Below are 22,915 nucleotides of genomic sequence, written 5' to 3'. Positions count from 1 at the left end.
AGGTTCCTGATGTTTATCAGCAGTCCTCTATTCTTCTTTGGACTTTTGGGAGGATTCACACAGTGACCTCTTTGTTTGGGACAGTGAGTACAGCCTGGATCGGGAACCAAACCATTTCCTGTAGCGGAGAGATAGGAGGGTAGAGAGAAAGAGATAAAAGATGGGAGGGAGGCGAGGAATGAGAGAGGAAGAGAAGAGATTAAGAAAGAAAGGTGAATGAAAGGACGTCGGATGAGCAGGAAAGAGGAGAAGAGAGGAAGCAGGGGATTGGAATGAATGAGTGAAGGATTGTGTCCGATAAATGAATGAATGAATGAACGAACGGTGGGTGAGAAGGTCAGCAGAGAAGCTGATTAAGTTTCTCAAATGTAAATACAGCAGCTTTTGAGGCGACAGGGTGTAATTACCAACTTTTCAGTTTTCATTACTTTTTCAATTACCCATGTTCAATTACAATTCAGTTATGATTACAGTGACCAGCATTTTTTTTTTTACAATTACAATTAAATTACAATATTTTTGTATCCTCAGAAAATCAATACAATTACATTCTCAATTACTAAAGTTCAATTACAATTAATCACAATTACTGAGCCTGAAATAAATAACCTAATAAAAGTTAACCTTCCTCTTGTGTTAGCTTTCTGTTAGCATTTCTTATGGATAACGTGTCCTAAATCAGCTGTAAAATACACTAAAAACAAATATCTATATTATCTAATTTCTTACTTATTTATTGCTTACCTTGTTAATCTTCCTAATCAATGAAAATATAGATTTTAATATTTTTGGTGTGGGCGTCGGAGCCTTTTTTGTGTCAGTATACCCCTAGATTTATATATTTTTTAAAATGGTAAATCAGAATCAGAAGTCCTTTATTTATCTCAGGGGGAAATTACTTGCGTTAAAATGTGGGAAAGCTTGTTATGAAACATATTTTGATAATTGTTAACTACATATGTGTAGAACTGTACATAGAACTGTAACCTGGTTCCCCATGTTAGCGTTAGATTATAATTGACAATTTTTATATATAATTTTCATGGCAATTACAAAGTCAATAGTCGAAACTCAATTACAATTTCATTACGATTAAGACAGCAATGGATTTTTAAAATTACAAATATAATTATGCCATGATTGTAATTAATTATCAATTGCATGATTAAAATTATAATTGACCCAACCCTGGTTTCCTGGCATTGATTTCAAGTTTCTACATGTGCTGTTCTTGTGTTGGTTTATCTATTCAAACCTCACAATTGTAGATAAATTCCAATTTATTTAGCATTTTTAACTGAATGAAATCCATACTTTAATTAATTACCAAAAATGATATTCCACCCAAGAAAAAGAAAAATAGTGAGGAAATGGCTTTTCAATTTAAAAGCTGACAGTTTCCCCTCCCATCCAGCGGGAGGCGCTATTAACATTCTAACCCATTGCCCCAACCAACCATGCAGTCCAATTAACAAGAGGAAATAATGGCACCAAAAAACACCATGTTCTAAATTGCCTCTCATTCCTACCAGTAACACTTAGATATAATAATCCTCATTGTCTTTTGAGTTGAGCATCCCTTAAAGCTAAATGCTAATGATAAGGCTGAATATTTATCATCTTCTCGTCATAAAATGAGCTTCATCTTGATATTAATGGCCATGTGACCTCTCAATGTCAGCCTGGACTATCTTGTGTGCTTTAGCTGTGTGAACACGCTCTCATCTTCACGACATTTATAGTTCTGCTGTGTAAACCCAACATGACAAGCTAAAAGGTTGTATTAGAGTCGTCCGTGTGCGATTTGCATATGCAAACATGCTTATTCCCCAGTGGCAACATAGAGTGTAGCTTTTAACAGACGTGTGGAGAGGTCTTAATCTGTCCGTCCTCAGGCCGATGCTGCAGGAGGACGACACAAGGCTAAGGGAGATGGAATTAGGTTTAAGGGTCACTTCAGGGAAACTTCTCCACTCCACGCCCTCACTAGCGCTGCTTGCTCTCCGAGGAGAGGATAGCATATGAAGGAGGAAAATGGTGAAATGAAATCAGCCAGGCATCATTTGCATTTAAATTTTATCAGTGGAGGAGGAGGAGGGCGTTTTCAGGTCTGATAAGGAGAGGGCGTCACGGGCTGTGCTGGGGGGTGGAGGAGGGAAAAGGTGTGTATCAGTGTGAGTGTGTTAATGTGAAGTGTTGGAAGAAAAAGTGTCTTTCTGAGGACAGGACGTTGTGGGGAGGGAGGGTTAATATCAGACCAAATAATTAGATTTGCTATCGTGGCGGCGGCAGCAGCAGTGCGGGGCTCAGGCAGATTAAAGTCGGGGCTCGGGCTGGTTAATATTCATGAGGGGACCGGGGTCCGGGGCGAGGGGCTTAGACTGCAGCGCCTCCAACACTCTCCTCCGGCTCAGGATGACGGGGCTTAAGGCAGCGCTCACACACCAAGATGGAAGTGCAGTGTGGAGGCCTGACAGCAAACTGATAGCTGAGCAGAGGCTGCAGGCACAGCTGCAGGAGGATGGAGTGATGAGGACTGCACAGTGCACACCTAACCTACCTGTACATGTGTCAACCAGCACATCCACACCCTCATCGTCTCTGAGAATGAAGTTAGAGCATGTCTCGTTCCCTTTTTCCCTTCTTTAGCGTACTTTCATATAGCCACAGTGCAACAAGTGCACATAGTTTCTTATTATAATTCATTTCTTGTAGTTTCATTGGAAAACAACTTGTCGGAATGCAATCGCCGATGATGAGAGACGGGGATTAAACTGATCCAGAATCAATATATTGATCCAGATCCACTCCAAAATGTTATGGAATCTTCCATAGCATACGTAGTGTCTATCTTTTGTTATAAATCTGTACTTTTACGTAATCATACAAACAAACAAATACATAAATGCCAGTGAATATATAATCATAATCATAATGACATTTTTTTTCCATTTCAGTAGGTGAATACCTTTCATTTCCCTTTGTTTTCCATAATCTTGGAAAATCTGAGGCCCTGATTATGAACATTAACAGTATTAAAGGTAAACTTTTTATTTAGAAGCTTAATAGCCTTTTTATGAATGTCATTTGTCATTAGAATGCAAGATCAATATGTATATATTCAATTATTTATTTGTAAGTGTTTCTGATATTTTTCAGTAAAATGTTTGTTGTCCTCTACAGTGAAATTGTACAATTAGAATAAAAATATTTTCATATAAATTCCAAAATTATGAGTTGATGAATAAGCTTCAGACGGGCAGGAAAATCATAAACAATGAAATTGAGAGATACTGATTATTGAACAAACGGTATAATACTTTGAATCTTCGTTACTGTTTATGCAATGGTATTAAACTTTTTTACATTAGATCTGCCTGAGTTGTGATTGTGTTGCCAGATTGGGCGGTTTCCTGCCCAATGGGTGTTGTTATACCACTGAATGCAGGAAAAAAAAGCGTGATTTTTGGTCAAATGATAATCAGCTGCTCAATTACCAAACCACAAGTTTGTACAGGAAGAGGACTTTATTTAACAAAATAAAAGCTCCACGATGGGAAATCACTCTCTCAATCTGTCAATACAGATCTGGAAATGCAGGAATTGGCTTGAATTAAAGATAATAACTATTGAGTCGTAATAGAGCACTCTGGTTTACACTTTAATCTTGAACATAAGGAGTTTCACTCTTCTTTTACCTTTGCAGAATACTTTTCATATGATTATCATGAAAAAAATATTTAAAATATCCCCATAGTCCAAAGATGGGAAAAAGATTGAAGTGCATATTTTTGTTTGTACCAACATTAGGGATGCACCAAATATTCGGTCACTTATTATATTCGGCCGAATATTGCAAAAAAAGCAACATACAGCCTTTGGTTTGGTGAGTTTAAAGCAAGGCCGAATAGTAGCGTTTGACGCAATCAAACAACGTGCAGTGATTTTGAGTCAGAAAAGTGTGTGTGCGTTGCTGCAGAAGCAGCAGCAGCAGCAGCTCCTCCTTCCCACACACACACACACAGCTCTCTCCGTTGTCCGTCACCACGTAAACCATCCAATTCCACTACAGAGTACAAAATGTGGAATAACAAAGGAGGGAGGAAACAGAACTTTTTCAACTTTGTCCCTCTGAATGAGGCTAAAAGGATGTATATCACTGTAGCAAAACCATTATACAGTGATTTTCGTCATCATACCTCCCCTTTAATGCACTTTAGCTTTTTTTTTTTTTTTTAAATGCATGTTTTGTTTTATTTGAAGGGCTAATATAAATGAAAAACTTTGTTGTGCTTTTTATGAAAAGCAAAGGCTACTGGAATATTTAAAAAATGTCATAATATTCAATTAACATTTATTTTCTTTAAAAAACATGTCTAAAAATGTATTCAAGGCTATTTATACACTATTTTAAAAAAAAATAGTGAAAAACTTAACAACTATATTCGATCTTTGGTATTTAGTATTCGGCCAAGCGTTTATATTTTATTTGGCTTCAGCCTCAAATTTTCATTTCGGTGCATCCCTAACCAACATACTTTACTTTTAGTCCATAACATGTTATGTGTGCTATAGCTTTAGCATCGGAAACACCCAAATTTTACAAATGACAGCCACTGTATCAGTTTGATGAGAGGCCTGGTTTGACCTGAGTGAATGAAGTGGATCCACCCTGTTGCTGTGATTGCGACCCTCCAACCTCCCATAGAAAAGCCAACGTGCTGTCTTTTGTCAGGCTCTTCACTGAGTCTCACCTCGGGCAGATAACGGGGTTTGGCTCCTGTGTAAGATCGTGCAGGTCGACTCTTTGTGGGTCCCGAACCTTCCCAGGTCGCTCTGATCGGCCTCGGACCAAGTGGACTGAAAAGAGGTTTGGATAGCGTCTGGTGGCCTCTTCTGCCTCCTTAACTCGACGACACATCTCTGGCATCTGTAGTGTTTCCTCTGGCCGGCTTCATTACACACACTCACACCAAGAGTCTGGCCACGTGCCGCACTAACGCTCGCCATCTGTGCGACTGTGCAGGGTTGTGTTTGGAATGGAGTGTTCTGGTTGGTCAAGGTTGATTATATGTTCACCCTGAGTTAGGCTTTTATTTAACATACACGCACGTTGACACCACACAAGAGTTTTCTTAGTGTTCTAGTGTGTGCCAATGTTTGCTTTCTGCCTTTTTTCACTGTTTTCTGAATGCCAATGAGTCATCAGGCAGACAGGGTTCCTACATCCAAGCTTCAGCAATGTTTGTCCACTCTGTTATATTGATATTAAATGTGTCTATGTACAGTACGTCTTCCTTGTGGAGCCTTATTATGGAGCTGTGTTGGCAGTGATTCAAACTGAAATCTATCAGCAGAGGTGTAAAGAGCACTGATATATTTACTCAAGTATTAATCATACATAAAATACTCAAGTACAAGTAAAAACTAGCTGATATAAATAGTACGTGTTTATTTTTGGTAATAAATCTCGCCACGGTTCCCTTACATACAGTAAATATCTCATATATAAATTTAAAAAGTAAGACACCAAATCTACCACAATTGGAACTTAATTTATTTTCCACAAAGTGCATCTGAAATAAAAGGTTTGTCAAAATGTACAATTTAACATTTTTAAAAAAACAACATTAATAAATTAAAATTCAAAATAAAACAATTCTCAGGCTCTACAAGTATAGCTACATTTATAAACTCTAAAACTGAGACAATAACCTTCATTCAATGCTGTTGTGGCGCGGTGCATGGGTCGGCTATGATGTGATGCATTTGATTGTTGTCCTGGTAATTTAACTTTTTTGTCGTGTCACAATGTCCATTTATCATTTTAAAACAAAAAAATATTAATTTACTCAGTAATGGTTGGGTGTAGAAATATAATGAATTACTTTACTTCTTTTAAAACCTACTTAAGTACAATTGATTTAGAAATATACTCAGAAAAGTACAAATACCCATAAAAGCAACTTAATTACGTGAGTACTTTTAACTGCGACGGCTCCAGCGTTAGGTTACAAATGAAAACACAATCCGCTGCGTGTCATCGCTACGACACAGACGACACACTTCCTCCTTTCACTGGCAGACAGAGCGTCCATCTTTACACAAAAATGACTGTTTTCTTCATTGATCCCATTGATCAAATAATCCTTTAATAATCCCAGGGGGAAATTGCTTATGTTACAGCCACAGAAAAAAAAAAATCACAAATAAAAGAATAAAATGTTTAACAAAGACAAAAGAAATAATAAATGTTAAATAAGTGTATAATTAAGTAAAAGACTGTTAAAAAATAGGGATCAGATACACACATTACAGTAGTAGAAAATAAAGTAGGATAGATAATACTAATAATAATAAAACTCAACCTGTTGATGCAGTCGTTTCTGTTACAAAGTACTGCATAAGTATTTCATTTGTCAGGTGTTTTTTCTTTTCTTCTATTCCTTTAAATCCAAAAGTACAAATGTTACATTTCATATTACTAAACAGAAGCTTTATTATGGTTGGGCAACGAGATCGACTGCTAATGATCTGATGATCCCAACCTGCTCGTGGATTTCCTCAACATACACAAAAAAAAACGTTTCTTTGGTTGTTGTTTTTTCCTATGCAGTGTATGATTTTTGGATTAAAAAGTGCATGAGCTTCTGACAAAGTAGATTCTGATGGACACTGTGAGGTCCAGTGCTGTAGAAATGCTTCCTCCTGGTGGAGATTTAGAAGTACTGCAACACAGGGTTGTTTGGCCACCCAACAGAAAGCACCTCTGGCAGGAAATAAATAAGTTAATAATTAATAAGTGGTGAAAGTATTTTAGGGAAATAATAAGGATTTATTTAACATAATGGTTGTTATTGTTTTTTTTTATTACAGATGTGTCCATAGTGCTTCACCATGGTAACACAAGTGTATTACAAGGTTAATACGGTAGCATGTAGGGTAACGATTAATTGTAAGGCAGTTAAAAATCGATTCATAGCTATCACGATTCACATCGATGCTTCACTGAAAGGATATTTGCATGGCAACCGACCACTGGGTTACCAGCGCCCTCTGCTGGTCCAAACAAATATCTGACATAAATACAGTGCAGACTGTTTTTTTTTTTTTTTTTTTTTAAAGTCCAATTGTTAAGGCACAAAATACATTTTCAGTTGCACTTTTAAAAAGAAAAGGAACTAATATGTAGTTTTGCATTGTTTACTATAGAACCAGAATTTAAATTAATAGGCTTCTTCCTCATTTGTATTATTTCTTTATTTTTTTCATTCAAGATTTATTTTTAGTTAAATTGCATTGTTTTGAATAGTTCATCAAGGGAGTCTTTTGACAATTAAATATAAAAAGAAAATAATACAGTATTTTCTAGTTTCCCCCCCCCAAAAAAAAATAAAGGAATATTTGTCTACATTACCATTTTGTAAAATAAATCGTGATAGAATCGTATCGTGAACCCAGTATCGTGAATCGAATCGTATCGAGAGTTGAGTGAATCGTTACATCCCTAGTAGCATCACATGTGTAATGTCTGATCAGTGAACCAAAAATATCTGCAGGAAACGTTGACATGGAACCAGCCATAAAGTCTAGAACGGACATAGGCAACTGGCTGCCCCAGGGCCACATGTGGCCCCTTAGTCCAGTTGTTGCGGTCCCCAAAGCAAATCCCTGAAAATTAAAATTCAAGAAATTTGGAAGGAATATGAAGTGCAACATAATACGCAAAGAAAAAATTCCAGAAGTACACGATTCATAAAACATAAAATGAAAATGACCACAGACACAATAACCACTTAAAGTTTAAGTGACAAACAAAATGAATACAAAACACACAAAACAACAGCTCAAAAGACAAACTGTTAACAAAATTACACAAAATGACAAGAAAATACAGAAAACAACAACAAAAAGACACAAAGTGACCCCAAAAACTTAGCAATCGACAAGAAAAATACAGAAAATGACATAAAAATACACCAAGAACACAGAAAATTACAAACACACACACAATGAACCAAAAACACGCAAAATGACAAAAAACTGACAAATCATCAAAACCACAAATACAAAAAAAAAAAAAGAAAGACAAAACCATTTTTCCCTTTTATTAATGCTCTGATTTGTCATTATTCTAAATGCTGGCACTCGGAACAGATACAATCACATGGTTGTGACCCCCACTGTGATAGAGTTGCCCACACCTGCTCTAGAATTTAAGTAATGTCAATTACGTGTAAGTTTAAAAAAAATTGTATTTGTATTAATTAATTTCTCTGTATTTATGGACACTGGTCGGCTGCTGCTTTTTTTTTTTTTTTAAGCTTTCTAGTTTCAAATCCATGCATTTAATATCAGCAGAAGATGAATTTATTGTATCCTTGTCAACATGTGGGTTCTACACACCTGAAATGTGTTTAAAACAAGTCCAAAAGGAATCATTTCTATTTAACCTGTTTTATTCATTTTATTCATGTAAAGGCTGTGATATATATATATAGCCTAACATTTGTGCCTGTGCGCGCTCTCATACCTCCACACACACACACACACACACACAGCTCTTTGTCCACTGTGAATCTGATATGATCTATGGTCGTCTCGTCTCTCCTTTCTCTTCCTTCGCTCCTTCCCTGAGTCTCTCGTCCCCTGGTCGCCTCTTTTTCTTTCTCTCTGCTCAGCTTTGTTAACGCTCTCCTCATTTCCTCCTCAGCTTCTAATCATCTCAGCTCCTCACTGGCCTTTTCATTAATGGGTGTTTATTCGCCACATGCTGACGTGCCTTTATGATGCACCCAATTGATGGCATTTAAAGGCTGTAGTTTGGTGATTTTCTGCTGTAGGCGTTGGACGTCAAACCTGCACATAGTGTAAAGATGGGCTGAAAGTTTGATCATGATGTAGATACAGAACTTTACCAACTGTGCTTTTAGACAGATGGTAAACATTTGTTTAACAGGAATATTAAAAAGGCATATTTTGACCAATGAAGTGTGTGCGTGTGCGTGTGTACAGGACTGCAGGATGACTGTGGTATGTGAAGATCCACACTGCTGGCTCAATCGCCTCCCGCTGACCTCTGACCCCTCAGAAGCTAACTGCACCATCTACAGCCAAGGTGAGCCCTTTCCCAACCCAAAGACCTTCATCTTCACTAATGTGTTGTTTCTATTACCATAGGTGAAAGTAATGGATTACTGGGTGACCAGATATCCCAATTTACACGGGACAGTCTCGATTTTCAGTGTTACGTTCCGTGTCCCGGTCGATTTTCCCCAAACCATTGATTTGTCCCAGTTTTTCACAAGGTCCGTCTTATTTATCTCTGGTCTGTTGCCGCTGATAGAAAAAGACCCTGGAAGCCCATTTAGCTGAAAAAACGTGATCTCTATGGCCTGTGAGCTGTCAATCACAACAGTTGCCATAGTAACGACTGCAATATAAGCCAATTAAAAAGCTCAAAAGTCTTCCACGTGTTTGCAACTCGATGCCGATTGGTCGATGGCATTAACAATATTACTCGTTCGCTTCCTCTCATGGTTTCTTATTCAAAACAATTTTATGTTAACTTAAAATGTTGCTTTGTTCTATTTTGTTTTTTAACTGATGGCCACTTTATATTTAATTCAGCCGTTGTAATACTACATTTAATCCAAAAGGAAGAAAAAAATAATTTAATTCATGTGACCTTTTTTCATTACAAATAAAAGCAAATAGTTTATTTGTTAAATTACTGTCCCGGTTTTGAGTTTTAAAAATCTGGTCACCCTGGGATTACAAGTACTCACGTTACTGTAATTGAGTTGCTTTTATGGGTACTTGTACTTTTTTTGAGTATATTTCTAAATCAGTAATTTTTCTTGTGCTCAAGTACGTTTTAAAAGAAGTAAAGTAATTAATTACATTTCTACACTCAACCGTTACTGAGTGAAGCCACTTTCTATGTTCACGTTGTGGTTTTTACCTATTATTATTATTATTATTATTATTATTATGTTATTGTTGTTACCCACATGGCACATTTGGCACTGTTTTCGAGTTCATAAATGTGGCTATAATTTGAGCCTGAGAATTTGTTTATTTTAAATAGAATGAATAGAATGTTATTTTTTTTTTTTTTTTTTTTTTTTTTTTTTTTTTAAATTGTACATTTTGACAAACATTTTATTTTATACAGATGCCGTTGTGGAAAATAAAATAACATCTAATTGTGCAAGATTTGGTTTATTCTTTTTTAAGTTTATACATGAGATGTTTACTGTATGCAAGGAAACCGTGGGAAGATTTATTACCAAGAATAAATGTGGGGGTGAAAGTAACTGATAAATTTTACTTTGAGTACTATTTAATTGAGATACTTTTCACTTGTACTTGAGTACAATTTCAATCAAGTAACAGTACTTCTACTTGAGTACGATATATTAGTACTCTTTACACTCTCTGTCTATTACTAACGACCTAAAGCGTAACAAAAAACCGTCTTCGTGTCTGCGTCCTCGTGTGTTTTCAGGAGACGAGCTGTTCTGTAAGCTGACCAAGGAGCTGGCTGCAGGGCAAAGGCTCGTGGCCTCCTTGTCGTCTTCTCTGCACGGTGGGAACAACAATGGATTAGCACCCTCGCCCTCATCTTCCTCTGCTGCCGCACTCGTAGCTGGACTCTCACCCACGCTGAGCTTGGCCACCCAGAAACCTGCAGCAGCGTTGATGGATAAAGCTCTGTACCCAGCAGCTCTGAGATCAGACATCCAACTCCTCCCACAGCAGGCGGGCATGGCGGCCATCCTGGCTACAGCAGTGGTTAACAGTGAGTGAAGACAGATTTATGGTATTTCATTAAGCTAGGCACTTTATTTACCTGAGTAACTGTAGATATTTATTGAGGATATAATTCATGCCTGGCGGATGGATTGTCTATGATATTACACAGAGACTACACAGCAGTTTGTTTGTATTGTTAAACAGTGTGTATGACCTCTACAGAGCTCAGATTTCACTCCATCACATACAGTAGACGTAGTATTTACAGGCTTTTTGTTTACTAGAAACGTCAGAAGTACCGTTTTTGTTTTGTTTTTTCTTCACAGAAACTCAAGCCTTTTGCAGGCTTTGCTTTTGAAAGCATTACATAGTTAGATTACACGTTTTTTGTATTTATCAAGTCTTTCCAAAGAAACTAATCAGAATTTTTTTTTTTGCATGGTTTTTACAATTGAGTATAATACAATAAAATTGTGTTTTATTTTTCATTTATTTTGTTTGTTTTAGGCACTAAATACTGCGTTTTAGCCTTTTGGAAAGAAAAAAAGGAATCAGATATATTTTATTTAGAACTTCTATTGAATTGTTCCCTTCTTTTTCTCTTTTGTTTGTTCACATTTGAATATTTAATGTCTTTTTGCTTGATCACAGCCCAAACATCATTCCATCCATCCGTCCATTTTCTTGCTCCTTCTTTCAGGGTCGCGGGGGTCCTGCTAGTGCCTATCCCCAGCTCTCATTAGGTCTTAGGCAGGGGTACACCCTGAACAGGACCCCAGTCCATCACAGGACAAAACACATGCTGACAGACACATACATTCAATTTAGAGACTCCAATCAACAGTCATGTGTTTGAATTGTGAGTCTTGAGATAGACCCTTAAAAGGAACAATTGGGTTGGGAAATGGGATGAATGGAACATTGCAACAGTCGGAGCCAAATGGGCCCCTGTGAGGTTTGACAAGAAATACGTTTTTCATGAAGACAATCCTCCTGTTTGGCCACCAGATGGCAGTGCAGCTCTAACCAAGGCCGTGCTGCTGTTCCTCAGTTGTAAACTGTGTCTGATTAAAAACACAAACAACTATCACAATAATCACAAAATTCACCATTGGAAAAATATCTTAAAATTCAACAAAACATGAAATTATGTTTTTTGATAGTCTGAATGAATTGACTTTATTAAGTCCACGCCACAGTTTAGAAATACTTTTACTGCTTAAATTACATAATTCAGAGGAGCCTTCACACACATAAATTATGACATTATCATATATGTAGTAAATAAGCATAACAATAATAAAATGCAAAGTGAATAATATATTTTTACAATACAAACAAAAATATGAAAAATATAAACACGTGACACATTTGTGTGTCCTGATATGTGTTTTGTTGTAAGCTTATCCAACCAATGGCAAAAATAATAATAAAAAAAATGATGTGCTTGAAATCAGAGACACTTATTCCGTGATGACCTCCCCAAACGCCGTGAAGTCTAAAGTCAGCCACCTGTTTAGATAGTCACCACTATGGCATATATATATATATATATATATACTGTATATATACTGGCACCAAGAATGTAAAGCACATTTTGATTGAGTTGCAAACATGAAGAGCATTAGTTTGCTCATACATAGTTACTGCCTTGGTGTCTAAATTGTTGTCTTGTGTTTTCAGAGGACATTTTCCCTTGCAAGGACTGTGGGATCTGGTACCGCAGTGAGAGGAACCTGCAGGCCCACCTCATGTATTACTGCGCTAGCCGTCAGAAGCAGTCGGCTGCTTCCTCCTCCCCTCCACACGACAAACCCAAGGACTCCTACCCCAACGAACGCATCTGCCCCTTTCCTCAGTGCAACAAGAGCTGCCCCAGTGCCAGCTCGCTGGAGATCCACATGCGAACGCACAGCGGTGAGAGCGCCATCTACATGCCTCGTGAAATAATTTCTTTATTTTTAGGGTAAAGAAGCTTACGGCTGTCTCGCTCTGTCCTTTGCAGGTGAGCGTCCATTCGTCTGTCTCATCTGTCTGTCGGCTTTCACCACAAAAGCAAACTGTGAGCGCCATCTAAAGGTCCACACGGACTCTGTGAATGGAGTGTGTCATGGCTGTGGCTTTGTCTCAAACACAAGGGACATTCTCTACAGCCACTTAGTCACCAGCCACATGGTTTGCCAGCCAGGATCTCGTAGTGATGTTTACTCTCCAGGTCCAGGCCTTCCTAAGCTACCAATCTCTATCGGTAAGTTGTATCGACCCTTCATTAGAAATGTATTTGTCACTTTACTAGAAGGAAGACAGGTCTTGTGTGTTTAGTAGCAGGATTTCTAAACTGTGGAAATGTGGACATTAATGGGCCATAGGCCAAATATTCTGGAACCTAATAAGTTCTGGGACATTTTGGTTGGTTTAATACATTTATTGAATTTTCAGAAAAACATTGAAACATAGACCCACCCCACACTGGAACATCTTAAAACCCATTGTCACATAGAGAAAAGTAAAAAAATACACAGATATAAAGCCAAATGTACATACATTTACCACTTCTTATACAGAGAACGAAACTACAAAAATAGATGAATGCATCAGCCCGTGTCACTTTAAAATTAGTCTTAGACCAAGAAAAAGGCCTCCACACCCGATAGAACCTTATTTCCTGACCCCCCATCATATATCTAATTTTCTCCAAATTAAGAGTAGATATCACATCCTTAATCCAATGTGCCACTGCTGAAGAAGCATCATCCTTCCATTTCAAAAGAATCTAACATGAAGCTAAAAAGGTTGAAAAGGCAATTAGTTTGCTTTCCTCAATCGGTAACCTTTCCGAAGTGACCCCTAAAAGCAACGTAAAAGGTTCTGGTGTTATGTCTGATCCAAGTACAGCAAAAACCGCATCACAGATACCAACCCAGTATTCCTGAATAAAGCAGAGTCAGCTACACTAAAACAAGCTAAACCACATTTATCGGTTTCATATTTTCATCTGTTTTCCTCCTCAGGGCTGAGTCCTGGAGACTCTGGCGTGGTGCTGAAGTGTCAAGTTTGTGGCCACAATGCTGAATCGCCTACCCATCTCCAGCAACATGTACGAACCCATCTGGAGGTCAGGGTCCCAGCAGAAAGGAGCCCCACCCCCCGTCAGAGTCCCACCACATCAGCTGACCACTCTCAGCCATCTCCCCAAGAGAGGGAGCCCTTAGCCTGCATTCCCAAGTCAGACTCATCCAGCCCTGGTGCAAATGGGGGTGCAGCCACACCTCGAGAGTATAGTCCTCTGGTAGACATAAAAATTAAAGAAGAGCCTAACTCGGACTCTGACGCAGAAGTGCATCATCTTAAGATAAAGGAAGTTGAAGATGAGAAGGAGGAGGAGGCTGGCAAAGATGAAAAAGATCAAGAAACAAGACGGAAAACAAAGGAAGAGCAAATGACCCCCACTTCCAGTCAAGCGTCAAACTCCCCAAAGAGTCCAGCTTCTGCAAGCGTGAAGGCAGAACCAACAAGTCCCACCCCTGGCTCTAGTCCTGCTCACGTGGGTGGTTCTGCTTCAGTTGTTCCTGGAGCTGCAATGTTTCTGCCTCAGTACCTGTTTAACCCAGAGGCAGCTATCCTCCCACAGGCCTCAGAGATCCTGGCTAAAATGTCTGAGATGGTCCACAGTCGTCTGAAGCAGGGCCAGAAAGTCGCACAGAACAACCCAGCAGCCTTCTTCCCCTCTGGGCCGACTCCACCAACAGCCACCACTACCCCGCCTCACAAAGGAGCTACCTGCTTTGAGTGTGACATCACTTTCAACAACATCAATAACTATTATGCACATAAAAGGCTGTATTGCTCCAGCAGGCACCCTGGAGAAGGTTCAAGCAATGCTTCAGGTCCTGGATCAACACGAGATGTAGCCACAGTGCCTTCCAGTGGGGTGCTCGATTCCTCTGCATCTCCTCAGGGTGGACTATCAAGCAGGGCAGCCTCTGCATCCCCAACAGACTCTGAGCCTCCGGCAGCCAGTGGAGCAACAGACTTCAGGAGACTGGTGGAAGTAAAGACTGAAACCCCAGGAGGAAAAGATGGAGTTTCATCATCCTCGGAAGGGGAGGGTGGCACAGGCAGTGCAGAAAGGGAAGGTGGGGGGAGAAGAGTAAGTGAAGGCAGCCAGAGTCCTGCGAGTGGCTCTGCTGAGGACGTTGAAGACGATCCAAACCGGACCTTCTGCGAGGCCTGCAACATCCGCTTCAGTCGCCATGAGAACTACACTGTTCACAAGCGATTCTACTGTGCTTCACGGCATGATCCAACCAATCAAAGATCAATGCACATGGCCAAGAGCCCTAATGTGGGCGGTTTTCACCCTCAGCCCATCCGCACACGTAAGCGAAAGAAGATGTACGAGATCCACATGGCCCGGACGGAAGCCTTAGCGAATGCCGCTGCTGCTGCTGCGGCTGCAGCTACAGCTGCCACCGCCGCTGCTGCCTCTGCTCCATCACCTTCTATTCTCGGCCTGGCATTAAAACAAGAACTTTCCCCAGGAGGTGCCGGCAGCTCCAGCCCTGAAGGAGATGGGCCAATCGACCTCAGCAAGAGACCTCGACTGGTACCTCCTCATGGCAATGGCAGCAGCAGTGTGCTCCCAGCCCTACCCCTTATGGATTATCATAAGTGTACGGCCTGCAGCATTAGCTTCAACAGCATCGAGAACTACTTGGCACATAAAACCTACTATTGCCCTGCAACTACCCTCCTACCCCACACCTTGGAGCACCTTCAGCGATTAAAGAGATCCACCTCCACCTCTCCAAAAAGCAAGCTTAAGGATGAACTATCAGATCTCCTTCACCCAGTGGAGGCCAAAGCTCACCAAGCTGATTGGGTCATTGCCCCAGGGGCCGCTTCCAGTCCTCGCCCCCCTGCCTTACCCGCCTCTGATGCTACATCTCCGTCACATACATCCACCACTCCCTCAGTTACCCCTGGAGTTGGAGCCAATGGCACTAGTTCCACACAGTCTGTCGTCTGTCCATACTGCCCCAACATCACCATCAATAGTGACCTGATGGAACACTTAAAGGTGACGCATGGCCTGGTTGTAAGTGTCCAGCTCCCAATGGAGGCTATGCTCCAGCTTTCAAGTGCAGTGAGTCAAAGCCCCAACCTCAGTCCCAGAGATGGAGCTGCTGCAACCACCTCTGCCACCCCAACCAACCAGGCCAGGTTTGGTTCTCGGGTTCACAGAGACGGCATCAATGGCCAGGTAAGCAGTAGTGCCTCTCCAGTTTCTCCCTTGGTAAATGGCAGCCCTGCTGCTGGGGGTGGATCACCTTCCACCGGTTCACCTTTGACTGTGTCACCTCCGAGGGCTTCCTCCATGACTATATCACCAGTACCTGAAGTCTCTCGGGAGAAGTGCGACCAGAGTGGTCCAACTGCAGCTTCCCAACCCGCCACCATTCCTAGCCCTAAAACGCCAATGGTCACCCCCATCCAGAATGGGAACTCTCGTTTTTGTCGGCTGTGTAACATCAAATTTAGTAGCCTCTCAACTTTCATTGCTCACAAGAAGTACTACTGTTCCTCGCACAGTGCTGAACATGTCAAGTGAGCCTAGCAGTGCTTTGCCCTTTTCCTTCTTTTCTAAGTTGAAGTCTTTTTTTCACTAAGATCCAAGATCCTCTCAGCTGGCATCACCACCCATGACGGTGAATGACTGTTACTCACCTGGTAGAACCTGAGACACCGCTGCTTCAGAGTAGCGTTACGAACATGAAGTGGCTGACATTTCCTCTATTGGTCAAAGTTTGAAGTTAAGAGCTGGTGTGGTCATTTCCCCACATTCTCATGATGTGCCCTTTTTGTCCCGTGCTCTTACTTGGTCTACTTGCACAAACTCCCCCACAACACGATGTACAGATCCATGTCAGAAACCTCCCTCCTGTCCTCTGAAGTCAGTTTTTGGACTCGTGATGATAAACTTTCTTCCTTTTGCAAACTTTTAGACGTTTCAGAGCCTATTGGAGGAGGTGTGTCTTGTGTTGAAGAAGACTTGATTATTGTTAATGTTTTACTATCTGTGCATAGTGTATGATGGCTGGAAAAGATCTATAAGGCTTTTGTTTTAAACACTGGCTCTTTTGGATTGCCAGAGACACTCAAGCATTTTTAGCTATAAAAAAATGAATTAAAAAAGAAAGCGTGCGTGGTTACTAATTACTGAAGGATATTATTTCAACAATTCAAAGCTGTTTTCTTTTCTCATACATATTTTTTTCTTTTCTCCCTAAAACTCAAGGGAGGAAAAAAATGTGAAATATTTATCTTTTAGTCCTCACTGATTTCATGTCAACAGAAAACTACCTACCGAGTGTCTGAGAGTATTTTTTATTTGTATATTTTTCATACTGTTGGAAGGAAACTGTTTGGATTTGGGTGTGTTGAAGTGATTTTTTTTTTTTTTTTTTTTTTAAGTGTAGATATGTAATATCTAATCACCAGGATCACATACTGAATTTTGCTCATTAGATTTTATAATGGGTTCATTTCACATCCGCTGGTGTTTTCTATTCATCCCATCAGATCAAAACAGCTTTTGCGGTGCACCATACTTTTGGGGAACCCTAGTTTGCAGGCATAATCTGTTATTTTAAAGATGCATAATGATTCAAATGTGTTTCCAAGCTGCGTTTAAGGACACGTTTTCCTCTCGGTTTAATGTATTATGGTCCAGAAATGAAGGAGGCATGTCCAATAACAGGAGATTGCCACAGACTGTGATCAGTCTGCACTGAGCTCTTGTTTCACTGTTTGGTGGAGGCTAATAAACAAAAGTGGTTCACTTGCCTGTGAATGTTTTGCATTAAAATGCGTACTGGCATCAAAGGGAATTTGTGACAACTGTTTACTCAAAGCTTGGGAATGATACATAGCAGCTTATTGATTTGGCCACATTTCTTAGTCCATGTTTATTCTTTGCAAAACAACACAAAAATGCCCATGTACTCAACAAAACCGAAGTTATTTTAATGCTTATAAGGTGGCATCCATTGGAAATATTCTCAGTACATCATGCAAAATCCATTTCAAGTTTACAAAACATGAACCATGCACTCACACTGGTTGCCAATTTATCGAATGTTAATGTTACCCAATTTGTCGTTACAATTTGTGACTTTTCAAGACTCGTATTAGCGACTTTTTTTCCAAAAGCGACGAGACGCGAAATCTAGCAACATTTTATTTCTGTATTCCCTCCACCTTACATTTTTGCTGCGTCATCTAGTGACTTCTAGCAACAACTTTTCAAGCAGAGAAGTTGGCAACACTGCTTCCCCCAACTTGGCCAGGGATAAAAGTGATCCATGTCACATAAAAGGTTTGAGACGCAAGATTAGCATATTAAAATGTGATGTCACAACTTTTTACACAGCAAAGAAGGATGAGTTCCCCCTTTTATTTACACACACATTAGGTACAAAGTGATTCTGAATGGGGAAGTTCTTTGTCTTTTTTTGATTAGGATGTAAAGAAAGCACTAAATCAGGATTGTTGCCCGTTATGAAGTGCTTGCTCATGTGAAGTGATCAAATCTTGCTACTGTTTAAAGGCTGATCCATCTTTGTCCTCAAAGGAAAGAAGTGGAAGTCATGTCAGCTTGTCAAGAGTTTAGAGAAGTCTTTCCTGCCTTCGTAGTCGTTGCACTGTATTGTTAAAAATGTGCTGAATGTTTTAATTTTACCTACTTTTCTGTAATGTATTTATGTTGTGCAGCACTTTGCCCCTCCTCTTCAAAAACGGCGTCTCAAAGCGACCTTGAAGGACTTGCTGAAAGGATCCGAACTTTTGCATAAAGTTTTTGTTAATAACACGACTCACATGGTTGATGATTCTTTTTGATGTTGGTAATGAAGAAAAATCACAATGAATGTCACATGAACACCTTAATGTCCATGTTTCTTTCTTTCTTTTCGGTTCCACTACACTCTTGTCCAAACTATGCATGGGAAATAAAAAGAAGTTCTGAGAGACACTCTGAAAAGTGACTGCATTTCTTCTCCTTGTGCTGCGTATGCTCTACCTGTGTCAGGAACCTTGACTCTTGACGTGTTTGATCGGTGCAGTAATGAATAGCGGTTGTGATGAATAGCAGCTCCTGTCAGAAGGCGCGATGAGTCACCAGCTTTCCTTTAAGCCCGGATCTAAAACGGCACCTGTAGGATGAAAAGATGTTTGTCTGATTCAAAATTACAAGGCCATCAAATGACGGATTGCACCGCTGCCTTTAGATGCAGCACAAATAAACTGAGTTGGTGAGAAACTTGATGGCGTCATAAACTTTTCAACATTGCAGTGGATAGTGATGCTTCTGTTCAGATGGAAGTTTTACCAGAAGCTATCTTTCTTTTCAAATGATGAGGGGATGCATTTGAAATGAAGTTTTAATGAGGAAAAAACATCAGTTCATTCAAAGAAGCCTTCCTTGCAGCCAATTTTTCTCATTCCTTAAAAGTTTGGAAGATATTCAAGCCAAATGCCAAAAGACAGCCCAACTGAAAGACGGTTATAGCTAACCTTTATTAGTTGGTTAGAGTGGCGATTTAGATGCTGTATATGCAATAAAAACCACTTTAAACTATCAATTGTCGAGGTCCACATGTTTGACAAACTGTAATGTAGTCTTTTTCAAGGAAGTTCTCCATTCATGAAACTCCAACTGGTTTTATGAGGTTAAAGTCATCCAATGGTCCCAATGAAATAATAGAGTTAAGTTCCTGAAGTCCTATATGTGTGAAACAGTTTAGGTTAGGCCTATTTACATTTAATGGTACAGCAGGCCCAGGTGAAGGCAGGGAGTTAAAAAATGTCATAAAGTCCTCACAGCTGAGGGCTAGAGGAATCATGGGCTCAATAGAGCTCTGACTTTGTGTTAGCCTGGCTACAGTGCTGAAAAGGTACCTCGGATTATTTTTATTTTCTTCAATTAGTGAGGAGTAGTATGTAGATCGACTATGTCATAAGGCTGTCATGTATTTACTATGGCTTTCTTGCTAGAGTATTCGTGACTCCTCTGTTTTATTGGAGCGCCACATTCTCTCTAATTTACGGGTTGTTTGTTTGAGTGTGTGAGTTTCAGAGCTAAACCACGGAGCTTTCCTCTGACGTTTAATAGTTTTTTCCCTCAATGGGGCAATTGAGTCCAAGGTGGATTTTAGTAGACTAGCAGAGCTATCGACAAGCAGATCCAGTTGAGAGGGGTTATAATTAATATCATAGTTATTTATTGGATGGTGCACTGAGTTTAAGGCAGCAGGAATGGCCTCTTTAAATTTAGCCACAGCACTATTGGACAGATTTCTACTCATAACTATTTTATTGCACAGTGCGAGATCCTCTAGGATAATGTTAAAAGATATTAAAAAGTGATCTGATAGCAGAGGATTTTCAGGGTAGACTTTTAGTTCATTAATATCAAGGCCATATGTTAGAACAAGATCAAGAGTATGATTTAAACGATGAGTAGCTTCATTAATAGTTTGAAAAAAGCCAACTGAGTCTATTAGGGACATAAAGGCTGAGCTCAGGCTATCACTATCTTTGTCAACATGGATATTAAAATCTCCTACTATCAGTATTTTATCAGAACTGAGGACTAAGTTTGATATAAACTCAGAGAATTCTGATAGAAATTCAGAATAAGGGCCTGGAGGACGGTAAATTATCACAAATAAGACTGGCTGGCAGGTTTTTGATTCGGTATGAGATAAATTTAGAACCAGGCTTTCAAAGGAAGTGTAACTGGCCTTTGGTTTAGGATAGATTAGGAGAGAGGAATGATAAATAGCTGCTACACCACCTCTACGGCCTATGTCTCGTGGCATATGAGTATTTAAATGACTGGGAGGAGTGGGGGAAGCTATGCTGGAGCTAGCACGGTCCGCACCGGCTGGGTCCTGCTTGCTAGCTTCGGTTTTGGTATCAGGGGTGCGGAACCGCTTCTCCAGATTGTTGATCCTCGCCTCCATATCTAACAGTACGCTGCATTTTATGCAACTACCATTGTCCCTAAAGGAGGACGAGGAGTAACTAAACATCTGACACACCGGGCAGGAGAGCGGAGGGGAGGAGAGAGAAGGCATAGGTGCTAAATTTAAGCTAAGCTAAGCTAAGGACAAAAGGAAGTTTAAAGGAGATTACACTGCCTCTAAGAGGCGAGATTGCTTTTTACTTAACCTTCGTACGTTTAACTGTACGGTAGAAAATTAAAACAAGTGTTTTCAAGGCTAAAATATCAATGACAACAAGTTTGATTAGCGTTAGCAGAACACAGGAGTAGAGCGCTGCAAGCAGCGGTAGAGTGTAAACAGGAAATGATCGATACGTCAGCACGTCACCAGCCACCTCAGCACGTCACCAGCCTGCTATGGGAGGTGAAATATGAAGAATTGGTCAAATCTGATGACATGTTAACACTGATTGGCTGAAAGCTCCAAGATTGGATGCCCACATATAAAATCATATGTGTTTGGGGTAAAAAGTTGATATAAATATCTCCACTTTCACAATTTAGTAGCAACATTTTAGAATCAGCTTTAGACTAGTCATCTGAAGTGCATTCATGTGATCGGATGGTATCACTCGAGAACACTGTTTCTCAAATAGGGGTACGCAATGGGATCACAGGGGTACTTGAAAAATAGAAAGTGGAAAATTTACAAATAAAAGCATTAAAAATAAGGAGTTGATTGATCTTGATTAGAACATGAACTGAAAATTGTATTTCACAGCATGCCTGACAAAATAAAAGTTTCTTTCACAATAAAAGACAAGTCCAACATGTACTCTAGCGTAGGATATCTAAATCGAACATCATAGATATCTTTGATTGCGCCACAGATCATTCAAAGGGTATTTACACTTTCTGTCATTTCCATAATTTCCAGTTTAGGCCTTACTGGGTAGATGTGGGATGTGAGCACTTCTACAACTTAAAAAAAAAGACTCAAAAAAAAAAAGTCAAGTTTTTGAGAGCAACATCTTTTCATTTTCATCTTTGGCCTTGAGATGGTTCGATGACTTTCACTGCTCAGGCTTTTGAGCAGATCAATTCAGCCCTCTGATTTTACAGCCGCTCTAACAGAATATAAGAGACTTTAAAAAGACCTTGCATTGAAGATAAACCCTCAACACGGGTCATCCATCACATACTTAGATTTACAGGCCTGTAAAAAGGACTCGGATCTTTTGCTGTTGAAGCTTTAAAAAGCTTGTCAGGGGCATTGAATCTTTGTTTTTTATATTCCGTATCTATATTTCACATGAAGAAAATCTTATTATATTTTTCTTTACTTTTTTTCTGTATTTTCAATAATAGTCTTGTCTGTGACTCTCAGTTTATAATGGAAATACATTCACTCCATGTTCACATTGTGTGCTCTATATTCTATTATATTATTGACTCCAGCCCCGACACCAACAATCACCATGGCAACCAGCTTTAAGATAAGATGTATGGACTTCACCCTCAGAAGTTCTTAAGCTCAAGGTCTTTTGTTATCATTTTGTGTATTTTTATGGCAGGTTGTCTTGTCTTTTTGTAGTCTTGTGTGTTTTTGAAGCAAGTTTGTGTATTTCTCTTTTCCTTGTGTGTATTTTTTTTGTCATTTTGCTTTATTTAGTTGTGTGTTTTCTGTCATTTTGTGTGTTTCATCATATAACCAATATTATTAGATTTTTTCTCAACAACAACTCCAATTCATTAACATGAATATATAGTAACAGAACAGGTAGTTTATTTTCATGATTGTTTGCCAGATTGATTTAAAATATTTTTTGTGTCAGTTAGGTTTTAGTTGGAAGCAAATTCTACAAAATCAACCAGGTTTGTCATTATAATAAACATGTTTTACTGTACCTCTCCACCTAGTTGTCCAATAATAAAGATTCTATTTTATGTTACACAACACTGTTTCTCTATGGTACGTTGTGTGGGCTAAAATTGTGTTTGTTTACTATTTTCTTATAAAAGAAAAGAAAGATATGCTAGCTGAAGGCAGATAATTTTAAAACTATTTTAGAGAACAAAAAACAAATACAAGAAAGACGTCTGGAACACAATTTACTCCAAAAATACACTAATTGAATCCAGAAACTCACA

General features: G+C 39.4%; 1 protein-coding gene across 1 annotated transcript in view; it reads left to right on the top strand.

Moving 5' to 3' along the window:
* Window positions 1-16,933, top strand: part of zfpm1 (zinc finger protein, FOG family member 1) — a 142,502-nt gene extending 125,569 nt beyond the window's left edge. Inside the window, exons 5-9 of the mRNA XM_028451225.1 lie at window positions 9,016-9,118; window positions 10,511-10,804; window positions 12,442-12,675; window positions 12,764-13,006; window positions 13,770-16,933. Of these exons, the coding sequence (XP_028307026.1) occupies window positions 9,016-9,118; window positions 10,511-10,804; window positions 12,442-12,675; window positions 12,764-13,006; window positions 13,770-16,369 (3,474 nt within the window). The 3' untranslated portion in view covers window positions 16,370-16,933. The remainder of the gene's footprint in view (window positions 1-9,015; window positions 9,119-10,510; window positions 10,805-12,441; window positions 12,676-12,763; window positions 13,007-13,769) is intronic.
* The last annotated feature ends 5,982 nt before the right edge of the window (window positions 16,934-22,915 follow it).

Source organism: Gouania willdenowi, chromosome 6 (genome assembly GCF_900634775.1).
Source record: "Gouania willdenowi chromosome 6, fGouWil2.1, whole genome shotgun sequence".
In the NCBI taxonomy this organism is placed as follows: domain Eukaryota; kingdom Metazoa; phylum Chordata; class Actinopteri; order Blenniiformes; family Gobiesocidae; genus Gouania; species Gouania willdenowi.
This window is presented reverse-complemented; position numbering and strand designations above follow the sequence as displayed.